We start from the raw sequence: 22138 nt of genomic DNA, 5'->3' as shown, positions 1-22138 counted from the left end.
CCTCCTCTCCTGTGCAAGGCCTCGCCTCTGGGCGCTGTGTGATGTACCCCCTCCCCTGTGCCAGGCCTCGCCTCTGGGCGCTGTGTGATGTACCCCCCTCCCCTGTGCTAGGCCTCGCCTCTGGGCGCTGTGATGTACCCCCTCCCCTGTGCCAGGCCTCGCCTCTGGGCGCTGTGATGTACCCTCCTCCCCTGTGCCAGGCCTCGCCTCTGGGCGCTGTGTGGTGTACCCCCACGGCCCCCTGTGCCAGGTCTCGCCTCTGGGCGCTGTGTTATGTACCCCCCCTCCCCTGTGCCAGGCCTCGCCTCTGGGCGCTGTGTTATGTACCCCCCTCCCCTGTGCCAGGCCTCGCCTCTGGGCGCTGTGTTATGTACCCCCCCCCTCCCCTGTGCCAGGTCTCGCCTCTGGGCGCTGTGTTATGTACCCCCCCTCCCCTGTGCCAGGCCTCGCCTCTGGGCGCTGTGTTATGTACCCCCCCCCTCCCCTGTGCCAGGCCTCGCCTCTGGGCGCTGTGTTATGTACCCCCCCCTCCCCTGTGCCAGACCTCGCCTCTGGGCGCTGTGTGATGTACCCCCCCCCCTGCCCTGTGCCAGGCCTCGCCTCTGGGCGCTGTGTGATGTACCCCCCTCCCCTGTGCCAGGTCTCGCCTCTGGGCGTTGTGTGATGTACCCTCCTCCTCCCCTGTGCCAGGCCTCGCCTCTGGGCGCTGTGTGATGTACCCCCTCCCCTGTGCCAGGCCTTGCCTCTGGGCGCTGTGTGATGTACCCTCCTGCTCTGTGCCAGGCCTCGCCTCTGGGCGATGTGTGATGTACCCCCTCCCCTGTGCCAGGCCTCACCTCTGGGCGCTGTGTGATGTACCCCCCTCCCCTGTGCCAGGCCTCGCCTCTGGGCGCTGTGTGATGTACCCTCCTCCCCTGTGCCAGGCCTCGCCTCTGGGCGCTGTGTGATGTACCCCCACGGCCCCCTGTGCCAGGTCTCGCCTCTGGGCGCTGTGTTATGTACCCCCCCCCCCCCCCCTCCCATGTGCCAGGCCTCGCCTCTGGGTGCTGTGCTAGGCCTCGCCTCTGGGCGCTGTGGGATGTACCCCCCCCCCCCCCCCCTGCCCTGTGCCAGGCCTCGCCTCTGGGCGCTGTGCCAGGCCTCGCCTCTGGGCGCTACCTGTTCCTCTTCTGCCCTCCGTGTCCACGGCTGCCTCTGAGCTCCTCTCAGGCTCTCTGAGCCCGTTGCCACCGACGCTGCGTGTGATCCTGCGCGGGTCAGGTCACGTCATAGACACTGCAAGTCATACGTCATCGACACTGCACGTCATAGACACTACCCGGGGGGGGGGGGGGCGGGAGGGGGGGCAGTGCACGTCATAGACACGTCATAGACACTGCCCCAGGGGGGGTCCGGGGGGGCTGCTGTCCAGCTGCTGCCCCTTCAACCAGACTTGCCCATCACCCACGGATGCGCAGTCCTATTTCTATGCAGTCCCTGTTAGAATTAGGATCACGCTTTGACTGTTGCTTTGATAATACGGAAATGCATATGTAAACACATATATATATGGAGGCTTGAGTATGTATTGTCTAATGCGTGATCGCAAAGATGTGTAGAGAATTAATTGTCAGACACGAAGAGGTCAATGTCGAGTAGAGACAAATGTGGTAGTTTAGACATCTTAACATCCCTTAAAATGAGGCGATGATTGAGGAAACGGCTGCAAATGCATTTGAGGAAAATGGGGTTCCCTCTCTGATTGTTTGCAACACCGAAACCCCTCAGTAAAGTGTAATATATCCCGGGGGCTTCTTGAGACTATTGGTGATTACACCCTTGCATTGGATGGTGTACATAAGTAACAGCAGAGCTGCCCGACTGTGTTACACGCAGAGTACCACCGTCGGAGAGCATTGAGCGAGGGGCTTCCAGGCACTAGGATATTAGGCGAAGAGTCCTGGCACTGTTCGAGAGAGGAAGAACAATGTATCCTTTACCCATAATCAAAAGATCACTGGGCCAGGGGACACCATATACAGCTGTGTATTTAGAATACCTAGGATGCAAGTCTTTGAACTTTAAAGAGCCCAAACAAGCCACGTGAACATGTATGTCTCTCTTTAAAGGAATTAAATCATTCTGCGTTGGAGGCGAGTGGAGAAAATTATAAACGGTCTAGTTGGAAAAGGACTTATGTCTGCGTATCAATAATATCAGGTTAGTATATAGCTGGGAATAAAAAGACTGCATACCAACTAATATTAGCAAAAATTACGAACACTAATTAGATTTAAAATATATCATTCTTTGCAGTTGACTGTCTGTGACTTCTTGAAAATTGGATACAACTAAATATGAACAACTAAACAATATTTTTTAGGTAAGAGGATTTGGTAGAATACCTTCTCTTCCGCCCAGTTATGCAACGAATATGAAAGACAGAGTGACTTAAACATGTATTCTCCATTTTTAGGATGTCTTTGATAAGCTTACTGTGGGAGATCCTTATGACCTTCAGTTAGATGGAGGCTTACCTCGTGGGATGTTAGCAGTAAAGTGCAGGAGTTTAGCCCCTTTGATTTTATGTAAGTGAAGGAAGAACTATTACTGCCAAAAGCTTATGTATTTTTGGTTTGAGGTATTACTTTAAAACACAGGGTGTGGACTATGCCCCATCAAACTTCCTAAATGTATCTTTCTTGGTGACATTGACACTGTATCTACATACACACAGGTTGCCATTCTCTAAATAATCTCATTTTCTCAATTTTTCTTTTCTTTTCCTTCTTGACTCAACTAATGGTTGGATGTGATATGGTCCATGGTAGTAATTAAGTGTTTGCATTTTGGCCGCATCAGAACAAATGTTTATGTAGAAATATAAATGCAAAATTTGTTTTCAATAGTGCTGATTGTCTTATATATTTATATAGGTACCCTGGGAATTGTTTGCTTGATATCTGGATAGGTCCTGAGGAAGGTGGCTTATAGAACTGCTGTCCACCGATACGCGCGTCGACCTTGTGCGGAGTCTTGTGGTTCGTCTTGGACTCACATACTGGCAGGAGCATTGTCTTGCCAGGAATCACTCAACTGTGTACAGATAGAGTTTGAATGTATGGGTGGTGAAAGAGTGTGTGTATCTGTGTGATTGTAACTTGATTATATGTGTTTATTCTTCTCCAGGGGCAAATTGCAGAACAAGATTCTTTCACAGGAAATGATCTTTTACATATCTTATTTATACATTTTGTATGCTTTTGACTGAAAAAGAATTTTGTCAATATGAATTTGTGAAAATGAATAACTGTAAAAGCAATGAAATCAGTTGGAAAATATGAGCCTGATAACATTTTGAAAAAAATGAAAAAAAAGAAAATGAAATATTAAAAAGTAATGAGAAAAATTGAATGGTCACTATTGTTTTCTTAATGTTTATAAATGTATTGAAATGTATATGAATTAACTCAGTAGTTAAGTGTGTAGGTCATTGAGGGAAGTATTCAATATTATGTGATCTGGGGGTCCGCCTGGTTGCAGCAGGCGAGCTTGAAGGAAGTGACGCTGGGCACTGGGGTAGGCATACATCAACAGCATGAGGGAATGGTGGCGCAAGCGAAGGGAGGGTCAAGTCAAGGCTCAGGAAAAGGGTAAAGCAAGGGGCAGAAGCGAGCGAAAAATGGAATCCTTTGGACAAAAGAATTAGACACAAAAAAGCGACGAGATGGAATTGTGCCACCACTTGTAAGCTTTGGATGGCCAGGTTATGGAGTTTTTTTAATCGTTATTTTGATGGTTTTCTCCCAGGCTAGCCTCGTGGAGCGGGGCAGGAATCCTTCCATCCAGTGTCCCAGCCTGATGCTCCAGCCTGATGCTCCCTGGGACAGGCTTGGCCTGGATTTTGTCGGCTCCCTTGACCTGCTTGGAGCAGAGCTGAGGTGCTTTATTGTCGCTCTTGGGTATTTTTTGAAGTGGTTCTATTTTATGCCAGGACCGCTGACACCGCCAGTGGTCAGTAGTTTATGGAGAGAATGTTCTGCATAGAAGGTACCCCTAGAGTTATGATGGGCAGTGTGAGAAGTTGGCCTGATGTATGATGTTCACTATTCTAGTGAGCACCTTGCACCAGTCCAATCAACCCTTATGGTGGTGGTTGTAAAGTCAACCTTATAGACAAGCTATCCTAGAGGTAGCAAGGACTAAGCAGCCTTAGGCTAAACTCAAGAGGGCATGTGAAGCCAGCTGTTTTACCATATGCAATCCTGTAATATCAAATGAAAGGACACCACACAAGTTATATATTATAAAAATATATGTATTTATTACTAGAATAATCCTCTGTACTCTTTATGAGGGCAGAGGCACAAGCGTTTAAACAAAAGCACAGTTAAACATACAAAAGTTGCACGATTATGGATAGGGCCAGTGGCCACTCAAACCATATACTAAATAAGTGGTATAAGAACCACTTCTCGAACAATGGTAAGGCCTAGGGCCTTGGGAATCGCTGGGACTACACTGGACTAACAGCTGTTAGGACGGGAGTAGCCCGCGGGATTCGGGTGCAGCCCTAAAAGCACACGCATGCACCAATGCAAAGTCAATGGTGCGTAAAAGTTACAATGTTACTGTTTTGGAAGTCTTCTGACTGGACTAGAACTTAGCCACTTTAAACTATGACACTAGAGGTGTAAACCACTACAGGAGCACCAGTGTTAGATCGTTACCTCACCCACAGGAAGCGGGTGCATAGGTGCCAAAGTGTGTCGGGTTTCGTCGTGGAGTTCTATGGAGCCTGAAGGTGAAGATGCTGCAGGCGGCCAGGAGAGAAGAGTCCGGTTGGATCCAAGGGTGGATCGAAGATGTAGAGTACCTGAAAGCAGAGGGGACAGAGTCTGGGTCACTAGCCAGTGACCAGGATGGAACCAGGAAGGAACCAGGCGATGTCGGGCGCAATCAGGCGGTTGTCGAGAAGCTTGACTCCGATCGAGCGACAACCCATATCCAACAGCAAGGGAAGCGTCGAAATGTTGTGGGGAAGGGACATTAAATCCTTTAGAAATTTATTTTCGGATTTTAGGAGATGGTCAATAGTGCCTAGTCCCCAAAGTTCAGCCCCATAAAGCGCTGCACTAACTCCCCTTGCTCTATAAATATCTAAGACTGGGGCAATAGGCCTAAATGAAGATGAACGTTGCTCTTTGATCAGTGCCCCTACAACCCTTTTGTGACCCAGCAGCATTTTTTGGAGGTGAGGGCCCCACTGAATTGAATCGGATAAGCGGATGCCCAGATAATCAAATTCCTTGGCCCTTTCCAGGGGCACAAGGTTTAAAGAAGGAGGGCGACCAAGCTTCCTGGGGGGGGTTCAATACTAAATACTTGGTTTTGTCAGTATTGATTTTGAGGCCCCTGCTATTACAAAAGGATTGAAAGTTGTCGAAGAGGCTCTGTAGGCCCATCGGGGACTTTCAGATGAGCAGGGTGTTATCAGCGAATAGGAGCGTGGGTATTTTCTTTCCCGCCAAGGAGGGAGCGTCAGATGGCTGGTGTAAAAAGATGCTCCACCTCCCCGTTCACATATAGTGAGAACAGAGTGGGGGCAAGGACGCACCCCTGGCGGACGCCCTTATCCACTGGAATTTTGGCTGTCTTCTGGCCCTGGGTATCCCATCTCACCTGCGCATAATTCCCATCATGCAGCTTCACCAACAGGGACAGAATGTATGCAGGAATCCCCAGATCGAGAAGTACCCCCCACAAGTGGTCCCGAGGCACCAGGTCAAAGGCAGTCTTTAAATCGATAAAAGCAAGATTAAGACTGCCTTTGCCGAGTACTACCACCTTCCAGTAAATGAGCTTCAGTCTAAAAACCTACTTGATTGTCCCGGTGCCAGACCTAAAGCCTGCTTGAAATTCTGAGAGAATTTTGTTCTCGACCTCCCACTGGAGCACTCTCCCCAGAACAACCTTTCCGGCTACCTTCTGTGTTGAGTCTATAAGACTTATAGGGCGATAATTCGCTGGGTCGTCCCGACAGCCCTTTTTAAAAATCGGGACAACCTCAGCCCCCTTCCACGAGTCTGGAATCGCCGCACCATGCATGATGGCATTGAGTAAAGTTGATATGAGCTTACCCCAATCTTTTGGATGCAAACGGAGTAGGTCCACCGGTAGCCTATCAGGGCCTGCTGCTTTGTTTGGCACTAGGGATTTGACCACATCTTCCACCTCCTTCGATATGAAAAATAACACCTCGCTTGCCACAGAGAGGCCCAAAACAGGAGATGTAGTCGGCCCCAACCCCTCAGCAGGATGGGTGGAATAAAGAAAAGAAAAGTGATCAAACCACGCTTGCCCCGTGATATTACATGTGATAAGGGTACAATCGGCCCTGTTCCTGGTCCTCACCAAATTCCAGAAACCTCCAGCATCCCTCCTTACACTGGCAACCTTTAGATCGCACCAAACCTGATCGTCCCAATCCCTCCTAGCTTTCCTAATGGTAAGCCTGTAATTCTTCCTGGCGGCCCGATTGAAAAAGTGGCTCAGGCCTACAGGATTGCATATGGTAAAACAGCTGGCTTCACATGCCCTCTTGAGTTAAGCATAAGACTGCTTATGTCCATGCTACCCCTAGGATAGCTTGTCTATAAGGTTGACTTTACAACCACCACCATAAGGGTTGTTTGGGCTGATACAAGGTGCCCACTAGAATAGTGAACATCATACATCAGGCCAACTTCTCACATTGGTGTGCAGCGGTTGGGATTTGAGCTTGCTGTTGTTTTACCAATTGTAATCTTTATATCATTTGAAAGATCCCATTAAGTACCTTAGGTACATATAAACAAAGCTTACATACTTAAGTTCTACTGAACTTAGTAGTTGTAGACCAAAGGGCTTAGCACACCCTGACTACAACTCACTAGCAAGGTTCCAGTAGGAAAACACATAGTGTAGGTAAGTGCACACACTTACACCTCACTAAGTCATGGCTGGCACAGCTGAGCAAAGCAGTGCTCTGCCTGTGACAGGTGACCTTGCCAAGGCACTTTCCAACTATGACAAACTCAGCTTCAGAGACTTGAGTGCCTTGTGCACTACAAGGGGGCTGGAAAAGGGTCACACCCCTACCATTTCCATCCTGATAGGAGTCCTAGAAAAGGAGGACCTTGAGAAGTCTAGTGTAGGCCCCTCAGGTAATTCAGGAGATGGAGTAAATCCCCCAGATAATGAGAATACCACCCCAGAGGTAGAGGATGAGGAGGTGGGTGGAAATGACTCAGATCAGGGACATATAGAGGTCAAAGTTAGGAGGCTTAGCCATGCTAACGTGAGCCTACATGGGGATGGAGAGGTGAACCACCTTTCCAGACCTCAAAGCAGAATACTCCCTGGCAATAGAAGAGAGAGTTCCCTTTCCAGGGAATCTAACCTTTCTAATGCCTCAAGGGGTTCTCAAAGGGGAATGACTTCCCCTCAGAGAAAAGAGCATCAGGCCAGGATGAGAGCTGTCAAACTCCAGATAGAGAGGGAAGAGATAGCCCTGGCCCATGCTATACTTGCTCTAGCAAGGGAGCAAAAATTGAGTGGATTAGATTCCACTGGTGGCAGCAATATCCCTAAAGATAAAGACAGGCCCTATGAACATAGAAACCTGACAAAGACTGTGCCCCCCTACAAAGAAGGGGATGATATCCACAAATGGATAACTGCTCTGGAGAGGGCCTGCATGGTACAGCAGGTCCCCCAAGACCAGTGGGCAGCAATCTTGTGGCTCTCCTTTTCTGAGAAAGTGAGAGATAAGCTCCTCACAGTTAGTCCTGGGGATGCTAAAAACTATACTGTCCTGAAGAGTGCTCTTATTGATGGGTTTGGCCTAACCACCGAGCAATACAGGTTGTTGTTCAGAGATACCCACAAAGCTCAGACTCGGGACTGGACTGATTTTGTTGATTGTGCCACTAAGGCTCTGGGGGGTTGGTTGCTGGGAAGTAAAGTCACAGACTATACAGGATTGTACAATCTAATAATGAGAGAACAGATCCTTAATAATTGCCAGAACCAGCTGTTCCATCAACACCTGATTGACTCAGATCTGACCTCTCCCCAAGAATTGGGAAAGAAGGCAGACAAATGGGTAAGAACCAGGGTTAAGCAGAAACCCCAGAACCATGGAGGTGATCAGAAAAAGGCAGACCAGAAGGGTGGAGATCAGAAACAAAAAGACCAGAAGCCTTCTTCAGGCCCCCAAAATACTTCTAATGAGAAGAAGAATGATGGGCCAAAGAAACCTTGGTGCAATACCTGTAAATCAGTTTCAAACTGGGGTAGTGAATGCACTAAGAAAGGAACAGCCCCTACCACTGTAGCCCCTAAGGCACCTGCACCCCCTAGTACAGTAAGCAGTGGTAGTGCACAACCCAAGGCTTTAGTGGGTATAACCCTGGGTACTGAGATGGAGTCTGGCCTAGTCAGAGTCCCTACTCAGGCAGTTCTGATCTGTGATGTTGACATGGCTATGTCCACTACTGTGAGTCCCAATACGTTGGGCAAGTATAGGCAGACGCCTTTGATAAATGAAAAAGTGGCTCAGGCCTACAGGGACACAGGTGCCAGTGTCACTATGGTGACACCTAACTTTGTGGACCCTGGACAGATGGTACTGGGTGAAAGTTACCAAGTGATCAATGCTAGCAATGCCACTACTACACATAGTGTGGCTGTTGTTAACTTCTCCTGGGGAGGGGTAACTGGCCTCAAAAGAGTTATGGTGAGTGCAGACCTCCCAGTTGAATGTCTTTTGGGCAATGATCTGGAAGATTCCTTATGGTCAGAAGTGGAGTACAGGACTCATGCAGAGATGCTAGGTATTTCAGTACATGTCCTTGCTGTAACCAGGTCCCAGGCCAAGAAGTGCCTACCTGAACCTGTGGTGGATCTTGAAACTATATACCAACCACAACCCAAGAGAAAGAGCAAGAGGGTTAAGGCAGTGCCTTCCACCTTGCCCCAGGTTGAGGATCAGCCCTCTCAGGAGGATGATTCTGTGATCCAAGAGGAGACAGTCCTGGAAGAACTTGAACCTGATCAGGTTGAGTTTCTGGGGACAGGGGGACCCTCAAGGGCAGATCTGGGGCAGGCTCAGTTAACTTGTCCTTCTCTTGAACCCCTCAGACAGCAGGATGCTGCTGAGGCTGCTGGGAATGCTAAAGGTGCCCATAAAGTATATTGGGATGAAGGGCTCCTTTATTCAGAGGCTAGAGACCCCAAGCGTGGTGCTACCAGGAGGTTGGTCATACCTCTGCAATTTAGGGGCTTTCTTCTCACCTTGGCGCATGAAATTCCTCTAGCAGGACACTTAGGCCAGAATAAGACTTGTCCCTCACTTTCACTGGCCTCACATGTCAGAGAATACTAAGGAGTTTTGTCGCTCCTGTGACACCTGCCAAGCCAGTGGAAAATCAGGTGGCACCACAAAGGCCCCTCTTATACCACTAGCTGTGGTGTGGGTGCCCTTTGAGAGAGATGGGATAGACATTGTTGGACCAATGGATCCACAAACAGCATCTGGGCACAGATTTATCCTGGTGGTAGTGGATCATGCCACCAGGTATCCAGAGGCAATTCCCCTGAGGACCACAACAGCTCCTGTTGTGGCAAGGGCCCTACTTGGAGTTTTCTCCAGAGTGGGCTTTCCAAAGGAGGTACTTTCAGACAGAGGTACCAACTTCATGTCGGGATATTTGAAAGCAATGTGGAAGGAGTGTGGTGTTAACTATAAGTTCACCACACCCTACCATCCACAGTGCAATGGGCTTGTTTAAAGGTTCAACAAGACCCTAAAGGGAATTATAAAAGGGTTACCTGAAAAGCTTAGGCATAGATGGGACATCCTTTAACCCTGCCTCGAGCAGGAAAATGCAAAAGGGCCCCACGCAGCACTCGATGAGTTTGGAGGGGAGATCTTCGATGCACGAGCTGCTCGGGGCTGGGGCTTCTCAAACCCCAATGCACAGCTTTGAGGGTGCCTCGGGAGCTGCACGGTCAGCACTTCACAGTCTTTTCAAGATGGCCGGTCCCACGTCTCACGTCGCCTCCACGGGTCTCAGCTTTGCTGTGGCTGTGGATCGGGCTGTTGGATGTCTGGGAATCCGGTTCTTGTCGATCTCTGTCGCTCGAGCTCCGGCGGGAGCTGCAACAAAGCAAACCGTTGGGCGCTGGATGGTGCCTGTTTGCACAGGGTGGTCACTCCTTGACCACAAGGGAGATTCTTCAGTCTTCCACGTCGAGTGGGATTTTGAAGGGTCCAGAGTTTCATTTCAAAGTTTCAGTCAGGATTATCTAAAGTCTATGGACACAGCTCCTACCATTATTCCAAATCAAGGGGCTGGATTACCTGCTAGGTCCCTCCTATTGGTGGGACACAGGAAGGGGGTGGTTACACCCCTTTCCCTTTGTTCAGTTTCGCGCCAGAGCTGGGGCTGGAGTGTCCCATCACCGATTTGAACTGGGCTATGCATGGGAAGCCTTGTGCGCCCCAGGCAGTGTCTAGTTTCACTCGCCCTGCCTGCCTCAATCCACTATCTCCTGTCTGGGGTGGTGTAACACCTCCCTGTGACCGGATACCATTTGTCCAGGCCTCCCCTGCCGGAGTTTCGGTCAGCAGCAGGAGGCCAGATTTGTGTATGTGGCAGCAGCATCCATTTTGTGATGCTGGGGCTCCGGTTAGATTTAACCGCGTTTAAGTAAAGTAACATGTCTTCTCCCTCTAGAAGGGTGGAATGCTACCCCCGTCGCCAGAACTGGTGATGGGGTAGTATTCCAAAGCGTGTGACACCTTACACGACATGTTTTGATAAAGCAAAACCAAAGTTAGCAATAACCGCGAGGATTATAATGCACTTAAGAGTATATGGTATGGCAATTGTGGAAAAGTAAATTTTGCCATGTTCTGTGTCCCTACGTGTCCCCCATCCTATGTTGTATGTGCATGATTAATATGCATATGTATTCCCCATGATCGATTAAAGACGCAATTACAGTTGTGTCCATCTCTAGTATGCCAGTTTCCAGTTCTCGTGAAAGCTACGAGTATTAAGCCTATGTAAAGCTACGTTGCCACGTTTCTCAGTGTGCACGTTATTTCATTGTAAAGTCCCCGTTTCTAGGCCTCAAAAGGGCCCGGACTCAGATTCAGCTCCTGTCTCCTGAACCCTCGCTGAGGAGCGATACAGCCCCCACCTGTATCCCTGACCCTTCACTTACTTCCTGCCTCACAGTGCCCGGCTCGGCCTGGCTCTGCCTGTCAGTCTGCCAAGAGTATGTTATGATTCTAGTTATCAGTCCAGCTCTCCTTCTCTGCATTCCTAAGCTACTGAATCGCATCAATAGTTTCAGTCACCGTCTAGCCTTTACGTCTCCATGTAAGAGAAATACTGTATTAATGGTCATTTAATATTCCTCAACACACACTACAAGTAGAATTATGCATGCACCAGTCTTAGTGTCTGTTAGCCTTTGCCCTGATAACTTTTGGATTCTATCAACATGTTCTCTAAACATCAGATACTAGATAGTGTTTAGGTACATGTCGCTCTGACTCTCCAGACTTTCGTCTCTCCTTCTAGCTCAGAAGTCATAGCCCCCAGCTTCTCCTAGTAACACGTCATTGCCAGTTTGCGCGCACCACTAGGTTAGAGGTCCCGGCTCCTTAGGTAGCCCCCTCCATGTTTCCGCCCCATTTATGACATATTCTGTTACGTTTACATCACATGTCTATGTTCACGCCTCTTGTTACACCTCCTTTCTGCCTTATCTTTCGCGACTGCTACAGGCCCTGCCCACTGCTACGCCTATTGTATTGAACTTCATGTATTTTGTTTAAGTATATATATGCTTGTGCCCTGTTTTTAAGTGTTGTGCAGCGCTGCCATCCTATTCCTGTGCAGGTTGTCCTGTTCCTGTCCTTTATGCTGTATTAAACCTGCAAACTCCTACTACCTCGAATCTTGACTCTTATTTATTGAGCTATCTGTTATTGTTATATCCAGTCAAAAATAGAGGTATTATTTATTTATTTACCACATAATGGCGCCCGAATAGGGACTTGCCCTTTCCCCACGCGCCGGTGAAGCCACGCAAGCCCCCTGATCCTCTGCAGCCGTGACGGAACCATACCGTGCACGTGCAGATATTTCTGCTTCAAGTATCCCTCAGGCCCACGGAGGAGACGGAGGTTGCGGTCCAGCATCCAGACGAGGCGGTGGAGGAACGCGGCGAGTCCCGACCAGAGCCCAAGCCGAGAGTCCAAGGTCCGAGGTATCCGGAGGCCCACCCGTAACAGAAGTCCGAAGTTCGTCCGTCCGGCGTCCTAGCAGTCCAGTCCAGTCCGAGGCCTTCCGTTCTTGCTGCCCGGTGAGTACCGTTGCTGGGGTAGTATCTAGACAGGGTCAATTGCATTGTCTCTGGTCCGTGGGTTTGGGTACACAGATCCAACACGAAGTGTCCACTTAGGTGGATGCGGGTCCTGACGTGTCTCTTTATGAGACCGGTAAGTTTTGTACTGTTTTAGCAGTGCATCTAGTTTCTGTTCTAGTCCGTTCTGTTCTCGAGAAATTCATGTATTCTGTTTTCAGTATTCCAGGAAGTATTTTGTCAGAACTGTTATTTTAAATGTCATTCATGTATTTCAATGTCGTGGTATGAAAGTGGTGTATCTTCAGTAATTATCGTGTTCATTGTGTATTGTATTGTGTCTAGACTCCAGCTCAGTCATGCCATTGTTTTCCAAGTTACGTCAGTTAAAAACTAGAAAAGGTCTGTTAGAAGAGGCAGTTCCTGTCCCGCCTAGGGACAGTCCAGGTCATTTTATGTATCAGAAGCATGGCATAAGTGCCATATTATATCTAGATTTATGGGTAGAGTACACCAAACAGTTAGAAGAAAAGTATAGATGGCCCGTATCGGGCACATGGGATGCCGAGTGCATCATGCGAGTGGAGGAAGCATTATGGAAAAAGAAAGCCAGACAGTCACAGAAAGATGCCATCGAGTTATGGCGCAAAGAATCTCATAAAAGAACCAAAAAAGAAATCAGAAAGTCAGAATTAAGTAGAGAATCCTCAGAAAGAGCCCAAGAAAGGGAACTAATCGAAATAGGTGAACGAGTTAAAACCGAACAATCAGACAGACAGAGAAATGCCCTCATTAAGGGTATGTATCCTCTTCTTGCTGAGGGCTTGCCAAAAGCAACCCCGGAAGCACCATGTAATTTTCCGCCGCCATTAGTTCCGACCAAGCTACGTCACAAACCGACCGCAGCTGATATTTTTCTCTCGTCCTATTTGGACGACACAGTCCCAGAATATGCAAATCCTGTTCCACCAGCTCCTGTAAATAATGTAATTCATGGTCCTCCAGTCACCGGGGCACCTGTTGCAGCACCTGTTACGGTACCCCCGGTCCAGCCCGTAGTACAAATTCCCGCTACATCAGTCACTCTGCCAGCACGAAGAGTATCAGTCGACGATTCCAGTTTAGGGGCCGCGGGAGGAGGTCCTCCTGGTACCCCGCCGCCAAATAGACGTCTAGGGGCAGTCGAGTTACATGAACGTGCGTTACAGCGTACGCCTAAATATCAGTCCATTGCCGAAATCAGGCGAGCTCTTACTGAATGCTGTTATGATCCAGTCCCAGGCGAGGATAGTATGGTTATATATTCCGTACGTATAAGACAGGTGTCCGAGTATTTGGTCACCCTACCGAATATGAAAGAGGATCTAGACAGAATGTATCGTTTCATTCGTACAGGACAAGATCCAGAAAGTATTGGTGAAGTCATGTCTCTCAGAAAATCTGAGATCCAGTTCATGCTATTAAAGTTTCTGATCAATTGTTTAATTAGGGAACAAGATTCCCCGACTAAAGATCTGAACGAAATGAAAATTCTGACAAAGTGGAGTGATAATATAGCCGAGGGTAAGCACAAGACACTCAATAGTATAGAGAGTATGTACAAGAAAATACGTAAAGAAATAATAAGGTTACACGAACAACGCAAAGAAGCTCTAGGAAGCGAGAAAGAAAATGACTCTCCTACTGAAGAGGTAGATGACGAGAATACCGCCAGAATAGCGTATGTAGGTAAATCTAGACTTCCAGACCGACATTTACGCCTAAAACACAAGAAAGTCTTTCATCTACCAGCACCAGAACAAGGCTCTCTAGAACAAGTATTTCAAGCTACCGATCACATTCTGAAATCACGAATCGGTTATAGTGAATTAAGTACCATGCATGAACAAGAACTAGCCCGATCAGCAGTCCGATGGATTACTGATTCTACCACTTTTCCAGACGAAATAGTGGCACAAATGTTTCTGAAATTGCCCCCAGCCGAGCAGCGACTGGTGGGTTTGTATATGATCCAGCACCTCATTACGCTGTATGAGGGTCAACATTCTGATCCAGGTCCGTTACATGATATCCTGAACGAGTTACTCCAGTATAGATGGAAAGGTTTAGGTACCGATTTAATTAGTGTCATTCTAGAACAGCGTCATAAATATAGAACGTTTTTGAACCCACATTTTGTTCATGTCTCACCTCCAGAAAGTAAACCGTTTTACATAGACAGACAGCATCCGTTACGAGAAGTACACCCAGTTAGGACAACGGGTGGTGAAATGCAACGAGTATTTGTTTACACCCCAGTTACAAAAATGGAACTCTTAGAGATGAAGAAATTAATTCCCTGTCACGACAAAGATCCAGCAGGGTTCCACCGAGAATTAAAAGACATGCTCCGTATGGGAGAATACACGTATCCAGATATTATTAAAATGTTAAAAGTCCTGTTGCCTGCGGGCATATACGAAAAACTCAAGGAAAAGGATTGGGAGGTGGGAGAGAAAAAGATCGATTGGACAGCTCTAGAAGCTGAAGATAAGATACGAGTACCAGGTACCGGTCTTGGAGATAAATGTAAAGAATTACCTGAACTATTAATACAAGTTTTACCTAGATTATTAGCCACTAAAAAGGAAGACTGGGATGCAATCTCAGCCTGTAAACAGAAACAAGACGAAGACACTAGTGATTTTTATTCTAGATTCGAGAAATGTTTTATAATAAACAGTGGTTTGAAGACGAGTAGCGAGTCATACCCTCATCTTTTTGTTACTAAATTAGTCGAGAATTCAAGTACACAAGTTAAGAATCGAGTTTTGAAAGTCGAAAGTACATGGCAAGCTAGTACTCCGTCCCAAATGCTCCAGATGCTCCAGTACCACCAGAATAGAATCAGAGAAGAGCAAGAACACGAAAGGAAACGTATGAAAGACACGAAAATGAAAGTACTAGTTGCACAATCTGTTCCTCAAGACAGTCAGAAGAGGGGTCCGAATCAAGCCAGTCATCCTGCAGCTCCCGTTAAAGGGACATGCAATTACTGTAAACAGCCAGGTCATTTTATAAACGAGTGTGCAGTTCTGAAACACAATATAGCCACTGGTAAAACTAAAGAAAGACCACGTCCGCCTAGACAAGAACAAGTTTCACAGTCTTCTCAGCCACAGAATGCACAACAGACAGTTCCAGCACCGCAGCCTATCGCTGCAACTCAGCATGTTACACAGCAGATGTACCAGTATGCCCAGACAGAGTATCCAGAGTATCAAGCGTATTCATGAAACAGCCTAGAGAGGGAGGTAGGCTTGCCTCTCATCGAGATTCCTGTAGATCAAGAGGGTCCCTATGTTCACAGTCAAGTATTAGGGAAAGACAGAAAGTTTCTGATTGATACAGGGGCAAGTAGGACGACTATTAGTCATGACGAGGTTCCAGGGGCTCCGCTCTCAGGCTCTAGAAATGTTTCCCTTGGATTTTCAGGAAAGCCTATTGTAAACGAGATTTCCAAACCAGTTACTCTAGAAGTAGGTCCATTGTCCCGAACTACTGATCTATTACTTACGAAGTCATGTCCAGAAAATTTGTTAGGCATTAAGACATTGAAAGAATTAGGTGCAGTTATTTGTTGTTCCCCAGAGGGAATACGTTTGTTTTTGCGTGACTTCAAGGGTCACTATGTTTTACGAGATTTTGATCCAAGATTGTCTAATGTTCCGCAGCATCTATGGGCGCAAGGTCCAACTGATGTTGGTTTCATGCAAATCACACCCCATCGTGTGACTCTCAAGCAAGGTGTAGTGTTACCACGAATCAGACAGTACAGATTGCCACCTGAGGCTGTAGCAGCCTTATCCAAAATTATTGACGAGCTCATTGCTCAAGGAGTAGTTGTAGAAACTGACTCCAATGTATGTAATTCTCCTATCATTCCAGTCATGAAATGTACTGATCCAAATGCACCCCCAGTATATCGATTAGTGATTGACCTTCGAGAACTTAATAAATGTATCATTCCCCAGTACCCAGTTGTCCCAGATATTTCTTCCCTATTGACAGCCATTGATTCTGAGGCTACATTTTTCACAGTCATAGACCTCAAAAACGCATTTTTCAGTGTCCCGATTCATCCAGACAGCCAGTACCTTTTCGGTTTTTGTTTAAATGGAAGGAGCTATAAATTCACACGAGCTCCTCAAGGTTTCACAGAAAGTCCTAGTATTTACAGTCAAGCACTTAAGAGACAACTAGACAACATTCACATGCCAACTGACACTGCCCTGCTCCAGTATGTCGATGATCTACTGATCACAGCCCGTTCTGAACGTGCTTGCGAGCGAGCATCACTTACAGTCCTGTATTTCCTAGCCGAGATGGGGCACAAGGTGTCCCCTTCAAAGCTTCAATTCTGTGTCCAGCAAGTGATCTACTTAGGCCACTTACTGTCCAAGTGGGGTAGGCAGTTAACACCCGATCGTATCCAGTTAATAGCGAGTCTTCCTCAGCCCAAGACACAGAAGGAGGTACGTGCTTTTATCGGCCTTACTTCTTACTGCAGACAATGGATTCCTCAGTATGCATTTCTAGCCAAGCCACTGATACAGTTAACGACACAGGAGGCAGCCGTATCGACTGTCCTCCCTTGGACATCTGAACATACACTTAGTTTCAATGAGTTAAAGAAAGCTTTATGCCAAGCTCCTGTTCTAGCTACACCGAACTACAGTAAGCCTTTTACACTTTTTGTCACAGAACGTGATGGTACAGCATTATCTGTTCTTACACAAGATCAAGCCGGACAGTACAAGCCCTGTGCTTATTTTTCGAGCACACTAGATCCAGTAGCCCAGGCTCTGCCTGCGTGCCTCAAGTCAGTTGCAGCCACAGCACTAGCTATCAGACAAAGTGATTCCATAGTATTAGGACATTCCTTGACAGTACAAGTTCCACACTCCGTGGAAGTTCTTCTAAACCGAACACAGACTCAGCACTTGACAATTGCACGTTTGACAGGTTATGAACTGACACTGTTCCAGCCACACATAGAAATCAGACGCTGCAACGTTCTAAATCCTGCTACACTGTTACCGTCAGTTACTTCAAATCCTGCCACACATGATTGTGTGGAAGTTGTTAACACTATGACTAAGCCAAGACAAGATCTGACAGATATTCCATTACCAGATCCTGACCTGACACTTTATGTGGATGGTTCATGTATGAGAACGAGTACAGGAGAACTAGTAGCCGCGTATGCAGTGACTACTGACACTGAAGTTATTGAAACACACCGTATTGACACCCTGTCTGCTCAGGCAGCAGAGCTAGTTGCTCTGACACAAGCCTGCATACGTGCCAAGAACCTGAAAGTTAATATTTACACAGATTCACGCTACGCATTCGGAGTTGTACACGACTTCGGAGTGCTCTGGCAGGAGAGAGGTTTCATGACTTCTCATGGAACCAAGATTCAGCATGGTCTCCTTATTCAAGCTCTGTTAGATGCAATACATTTACCGACATCTATCGCTATCATGAAGTGCAAAGCACATACTAAAGTTACTGACATTATTTCCCAAGGTAATGATCTAGCGGATCGAACAGCCAAGCTTACAGCACAGACACCAGACATACCAGTTAACAAGACACCGACATCCACTCTAGAACAGACTACTTGTATGACAGTTAAGGACCCTACTCAAGATGTCATAGATATCCAGTCACATGCTACTCCTGAAGAAATTAAGAAATGGTCCGAACAAGGAGGGGTCCAGACAGATCAGGGATGGTTGACGAAGGGAAAAGCCACATGGTTTCTCCCCGACTCAATGGTTCAAGTCATTATCAATACCGCACATAGTCCTGCACACTTAGGAGAAAAAGCCATGTTAGACAGTATCCAGAACATTTGGTTTAACAAGCATTTACGAGCTGCAGCCAAGCAGAAAGTCCGTACCTGTATGATATGTTGCCAGTTCAATCCAGGTAAAAGTGTCCCGGTGGAACAAGGTGGATTCCAGCCCCCTGACCACCCTTTTGAAGTCCTCCAGATGGATTATATTCAGATGGAGCGATGTCGAGGTTTCAAGTATGTCCTTGTAGTTGTATGCGCTTTGTCCAGGTGGACAGGAGCATATCCAGTCCCAGATTACACAGCCGCGACCACTGCCAAGCAGCTGGTTCGTGAATTTTTCCCCCGCTATGGACTCCCTAGGGTCGTGTATTCTGATAACGGCCAGCCATTCTCATCTGAACTCATGAAGCATGTTTCCCTTTTGTTAGGGTACCAGTGGAAATTCCATTGTGTACGCCATCCAGAAGCAGCCGGTCTCGTAGAGAGACATAATCAAACCTTGAAAATCCGCATTGCTAAAATCTGTCAAGAGAAAGGTGTAGACTGGTTAGTTGCCTTGCCAGTCGCTCTGTTCTATATGCGCATGGTCGCACATTCCAGATCAGGTCTGTCCCCTTATGAGGTCGTATTCGGCCGCCCCCCAAATATGTGGGGTACACCTAGACCCCGAAGTATTACAGATGTTTCCAGTAATATGCTGACAGATTACCTAGCTTCCTTGATGTCTGCCCTACACTCTTGTCGTTCACAGGTTGCCGCCGCATTTCCAGACAATACCGAGGTGAAACCGCATGAAATCGTTCCAGGAAGCTTGGTTCTCGTCCGGAATTTTGATCGTTCAAGTCCGCTGGAGCCTCGTTGGAAGGAGCCGAAGTTAGTCCTTTTGGCCACCCGTACAGCCGTGAAGTTGGAAGGCAGGAAAGGCTGGGTGCATCTGTCTCACGTCAAGAAATTTCATGGACTAAGACCTAAACAGCTCAACGACTTTTCTACAGACACTTTCAAGTCTGAACATTTGCCTTTTATCCAGGACTGTCCCGCTAATGACTTTGCCTCAAATCCTCCCCTGTTAGAGAAAACTCCGCAGCAGGAGTATAAACTGAAGCTCCGGTCTAGTAAAATAAGTCAGCCAGTTTAATTGTCTAAGTCCTCCCCTAGGTGAAACGGTTAGACAGGTATCTGACATGTATGAAATAGACCCCCATAGTGAGAGAGTTAGTCAAAACTCAATCCGATGTATCGTTTTTCTCAGTTTTATATTGTTTTTAAGCTTGATGGTTACCTGCACCAGTTATGCATTTCATTTATGTTTTCCAATTTCTCATGTAAATAAGTTTTCTAATGCTACAGTAGAGCACACGTTTAGTGATCTGCCTCCTCATGAACTATCTTATCGTCTTGCTATGCGCAACAATACATTTATCCGCATGTTACATTATTCACACCAGACCAGCAATGCCACTAATTGTTGGGTGTGTGGTCGACTCCCCCCTTTCCAGACATCAAAGGGAGTTCTGCCACTCTTTCCTTATCCGTTTTCACATAATGGCTCATGTGGAGCCTGGTCCATGTTAACGTCATCTTCAAATGATATGTCCCTTCTGAACAGTACATGTTTTCCAGACAAGCAAGGTCTCACCCATAGAACCGGGTTAAACCTAGAAAATGAAGTTTATAATTTGGGTAATTATTCTTCGAATTTTATGGTCCTGAATGTTCAGTCTGATACTACTCCAGATTTACCTGCTATTTCAGTACTACCAGTCAAAGGCGAATTATGTGTCCGAAAAAATGGTTCCGCACATGTAGGACATAGTGATTGTACTACTATTGTCAAGTATAGTGACAGTGGGAAATCTATTTTCAAAGCTTCACGTCATTCTTATTTTGTTTGTGGTCAGACCGCATATGTTCGTCTGCCCCTCGATTGGGAGGGAACCTGTTACATTGCCTTCCTACTGCCACCAGTTTTCCTAGCCCCATCTGATTATCATAGAAACACACATCTAGTACATATTAGACATAGAAGGGAGATCGAGTCCCCACTTGTCGATCAAACTGAAACTGCTCTAGAACAGTATACAGATTTCAATAAAGGTTTCTTCTTCTTTATAGGACCTATCCAGAATAGTAAGTTGATACGTAGATTGACCAGAACCCTTGAAGCGGTAGTGAATGAGACTGCCTCTGCTCTAGGTAACTTAACCGAAGAGCAATCTGCTATGAGATTTGTCGTGCTCCAAAATCGTCTCGTTCTTGACGTCATACTGGCCGATAGAGGAGGAGCATGTAGAGTCATCGGATCTAGTTGCTGCATTTTCATTCCTAATAACGCGCCGTCTGTTTATTCAGCTATAACCAGACTTCATAAAATTGCCCATCAGTTACACCAGAATCCAGGCACCTGGACATGGTCCGGTTGGTTTTGGAGTATAATTTCTGCCTGGGGATGGAAAGTATTGTCATTTCTAGGTATTGCAGTAGCGATCATATTCAGTTGCTGCCTCTGTATACAATGTGGCCCTGCGATTTGCAGCATTTGTGCTACCTCTTGTATTCCTAGTCCCAAGTCCCGTCCTAGATCCCGTTCCAAGAAAATTCGAGACGAGCAAATGATACTGTATGAAATGATAGATGGTATCATGAATATTGATGTTTCCTGATGGAAACGTAGTGACAAGGAGGGAATGTGGAAAAGTAAATTTTGCCATGTTCTGTGTCCCTACGTGTCCCCCATCCTATGTTGTATGTGCATGATTAATATGCATATGTATTCCCCATGATCGATTAAAGACGCAATTACAGTTGTGTCCATCTCTAGTATGCCAGTTTCCAGTTCTCGTGAAAGCTACGAGTATTAAGCCTATGTAAAGCTACGTTGCCACGTTTCTCAGTGTGCACGTTATTTCATTGTAAAGTCCCCGTTTCTAGGCCTCAAAAGGGCCCGGACTCAGATTCAGCTCCTGTCTCCTGAACCCTCGCTGAGGAGCGATACAGCCCCCACCTGTATCCCTGACCCTTCACTTACTTCCTGCCTCACAGTGCCCGGCTCGGCCTGGCTCTGCCTGTCAGTCTGCCAAGAGTATGTTATGATTCTAGTTATCAGTCCAGCTCTCCTTCTCTGCATTCCTAAGCTACTGAATCGCATCAATAGTTTCAGTCACCGTCTAGCCTTTACGTCTCCATGTAAGAGAAATACTGTATTAATGGTCATTTAATATTCCTCAACACACACTACATGTAGAATTATGCATGCACCAGTCTTAGTGTCTGTTAGCCTTTGCCCTGATAACTTTTGGATTCTATCAACATGTTCTCTAAACATCAGATACTAGATAGTGTTTAGGTACATGTCGCTCTGACTCTCCAGACTTTCGTCTCTCCTTCTAGCTCAGAAGTCATAGCCCCCAGCTTCTCCTAGTAACACGTCATTGCCAGTTTGCGCGCACCACTAGGTTAGAGGTCCCGGCTCCTTAGGTAGCCCCCTCCATGTTTCCGCCCCATTTATGACATATTCTGTTACGTTTACATCACATGTCTATGTTCACGCCTCTTGTTACACCTCCTTTCTGCCTTATCTTTCGCGACTGCTACAGGCCCTGCCCACTGCTACGCCTATTGTATTGAACTTCATGTATTTTGTTTAAGTATATATATGCTTGTGCCCTGTTTTTAAGTGTTGTGCAGCGCTGCCATCCTATTCCTGTGCAGGTTGTCCTGTTCCTGTCCTTTATGCTGTATTAAACCTGCAAACTCCTACTACCTCGAATCTTGACTCTTATTTATTGAGCTATCTGTTATTGTTATATCCAGTCAAAAATAGAGGTATTATTTATTTATTTACCACACAATACCCTGGAACAGCTATAAGGAAATGGTTCCGAAAGCTGC

The 22138-nt window shown here is 46.8% G+C and overlaps 1 protein-coding gene across 9 annotated transcripts in view; it reads left to right on the top strand.

Annotated features, from left to right (window-relative positions):
- Window positions 1-22138, top strand: part of PRORP (protein only RNase P catalytic subunit) — an 831788-nt gene that overhangs the window by 608643 nt on the left and 201007 nt on the right. For 2 of the 9 annotated variants that reach the window (XR_013600822.1, XR_013600821.1), the window contains 4 exons: window positions 2109-2199; window positions 2296-2362; window positions 2456-2567; window positions 2916-3323. The exons of 3 other annotated variants lie outside the window; for them this stretch is intronic. Coding sequence is in view for 4 of the 6 variants with exons in the window: in XM_078659371.1 (XP_078515497.1) it covers window positions 2109-2199; window positions 2916-2950 (126 nt within the window). In the remaining 2 variants the exon portion in view is untranslated. Of the gene's footprint in view, window positions 1-2108; window positions 2200-2295; window positions 2363-2455; window positions 2568-2915; window positions 3324-22138 lie in introns of those variants that run through there. 4 more of the 9 variants (XM_078659371.1, XM_078659367.1, XM_078659372.1 and 1 more) reach the window with 2 other exon arrangements.

The sequence above is a fragment of the Lissotriton helveticus genome, chromosome 9 (genome assembly GCF_964261635.1).
Source record: "Lissotriton helveticus chromosome 9, aLisHel1.1, whole genome shotgun sequence".
NCBI classification, from domain to species: Eukaryota; Metazoa; Chordata; class Amphibia; order Caudata; family Salamandridae; genus Lissotriton; species Lissotriton helveticus.
Note: the sequence above shows the minus strand (reverse complement) of the source record. Positions and strands in the feature narration are given on the sequence as shown.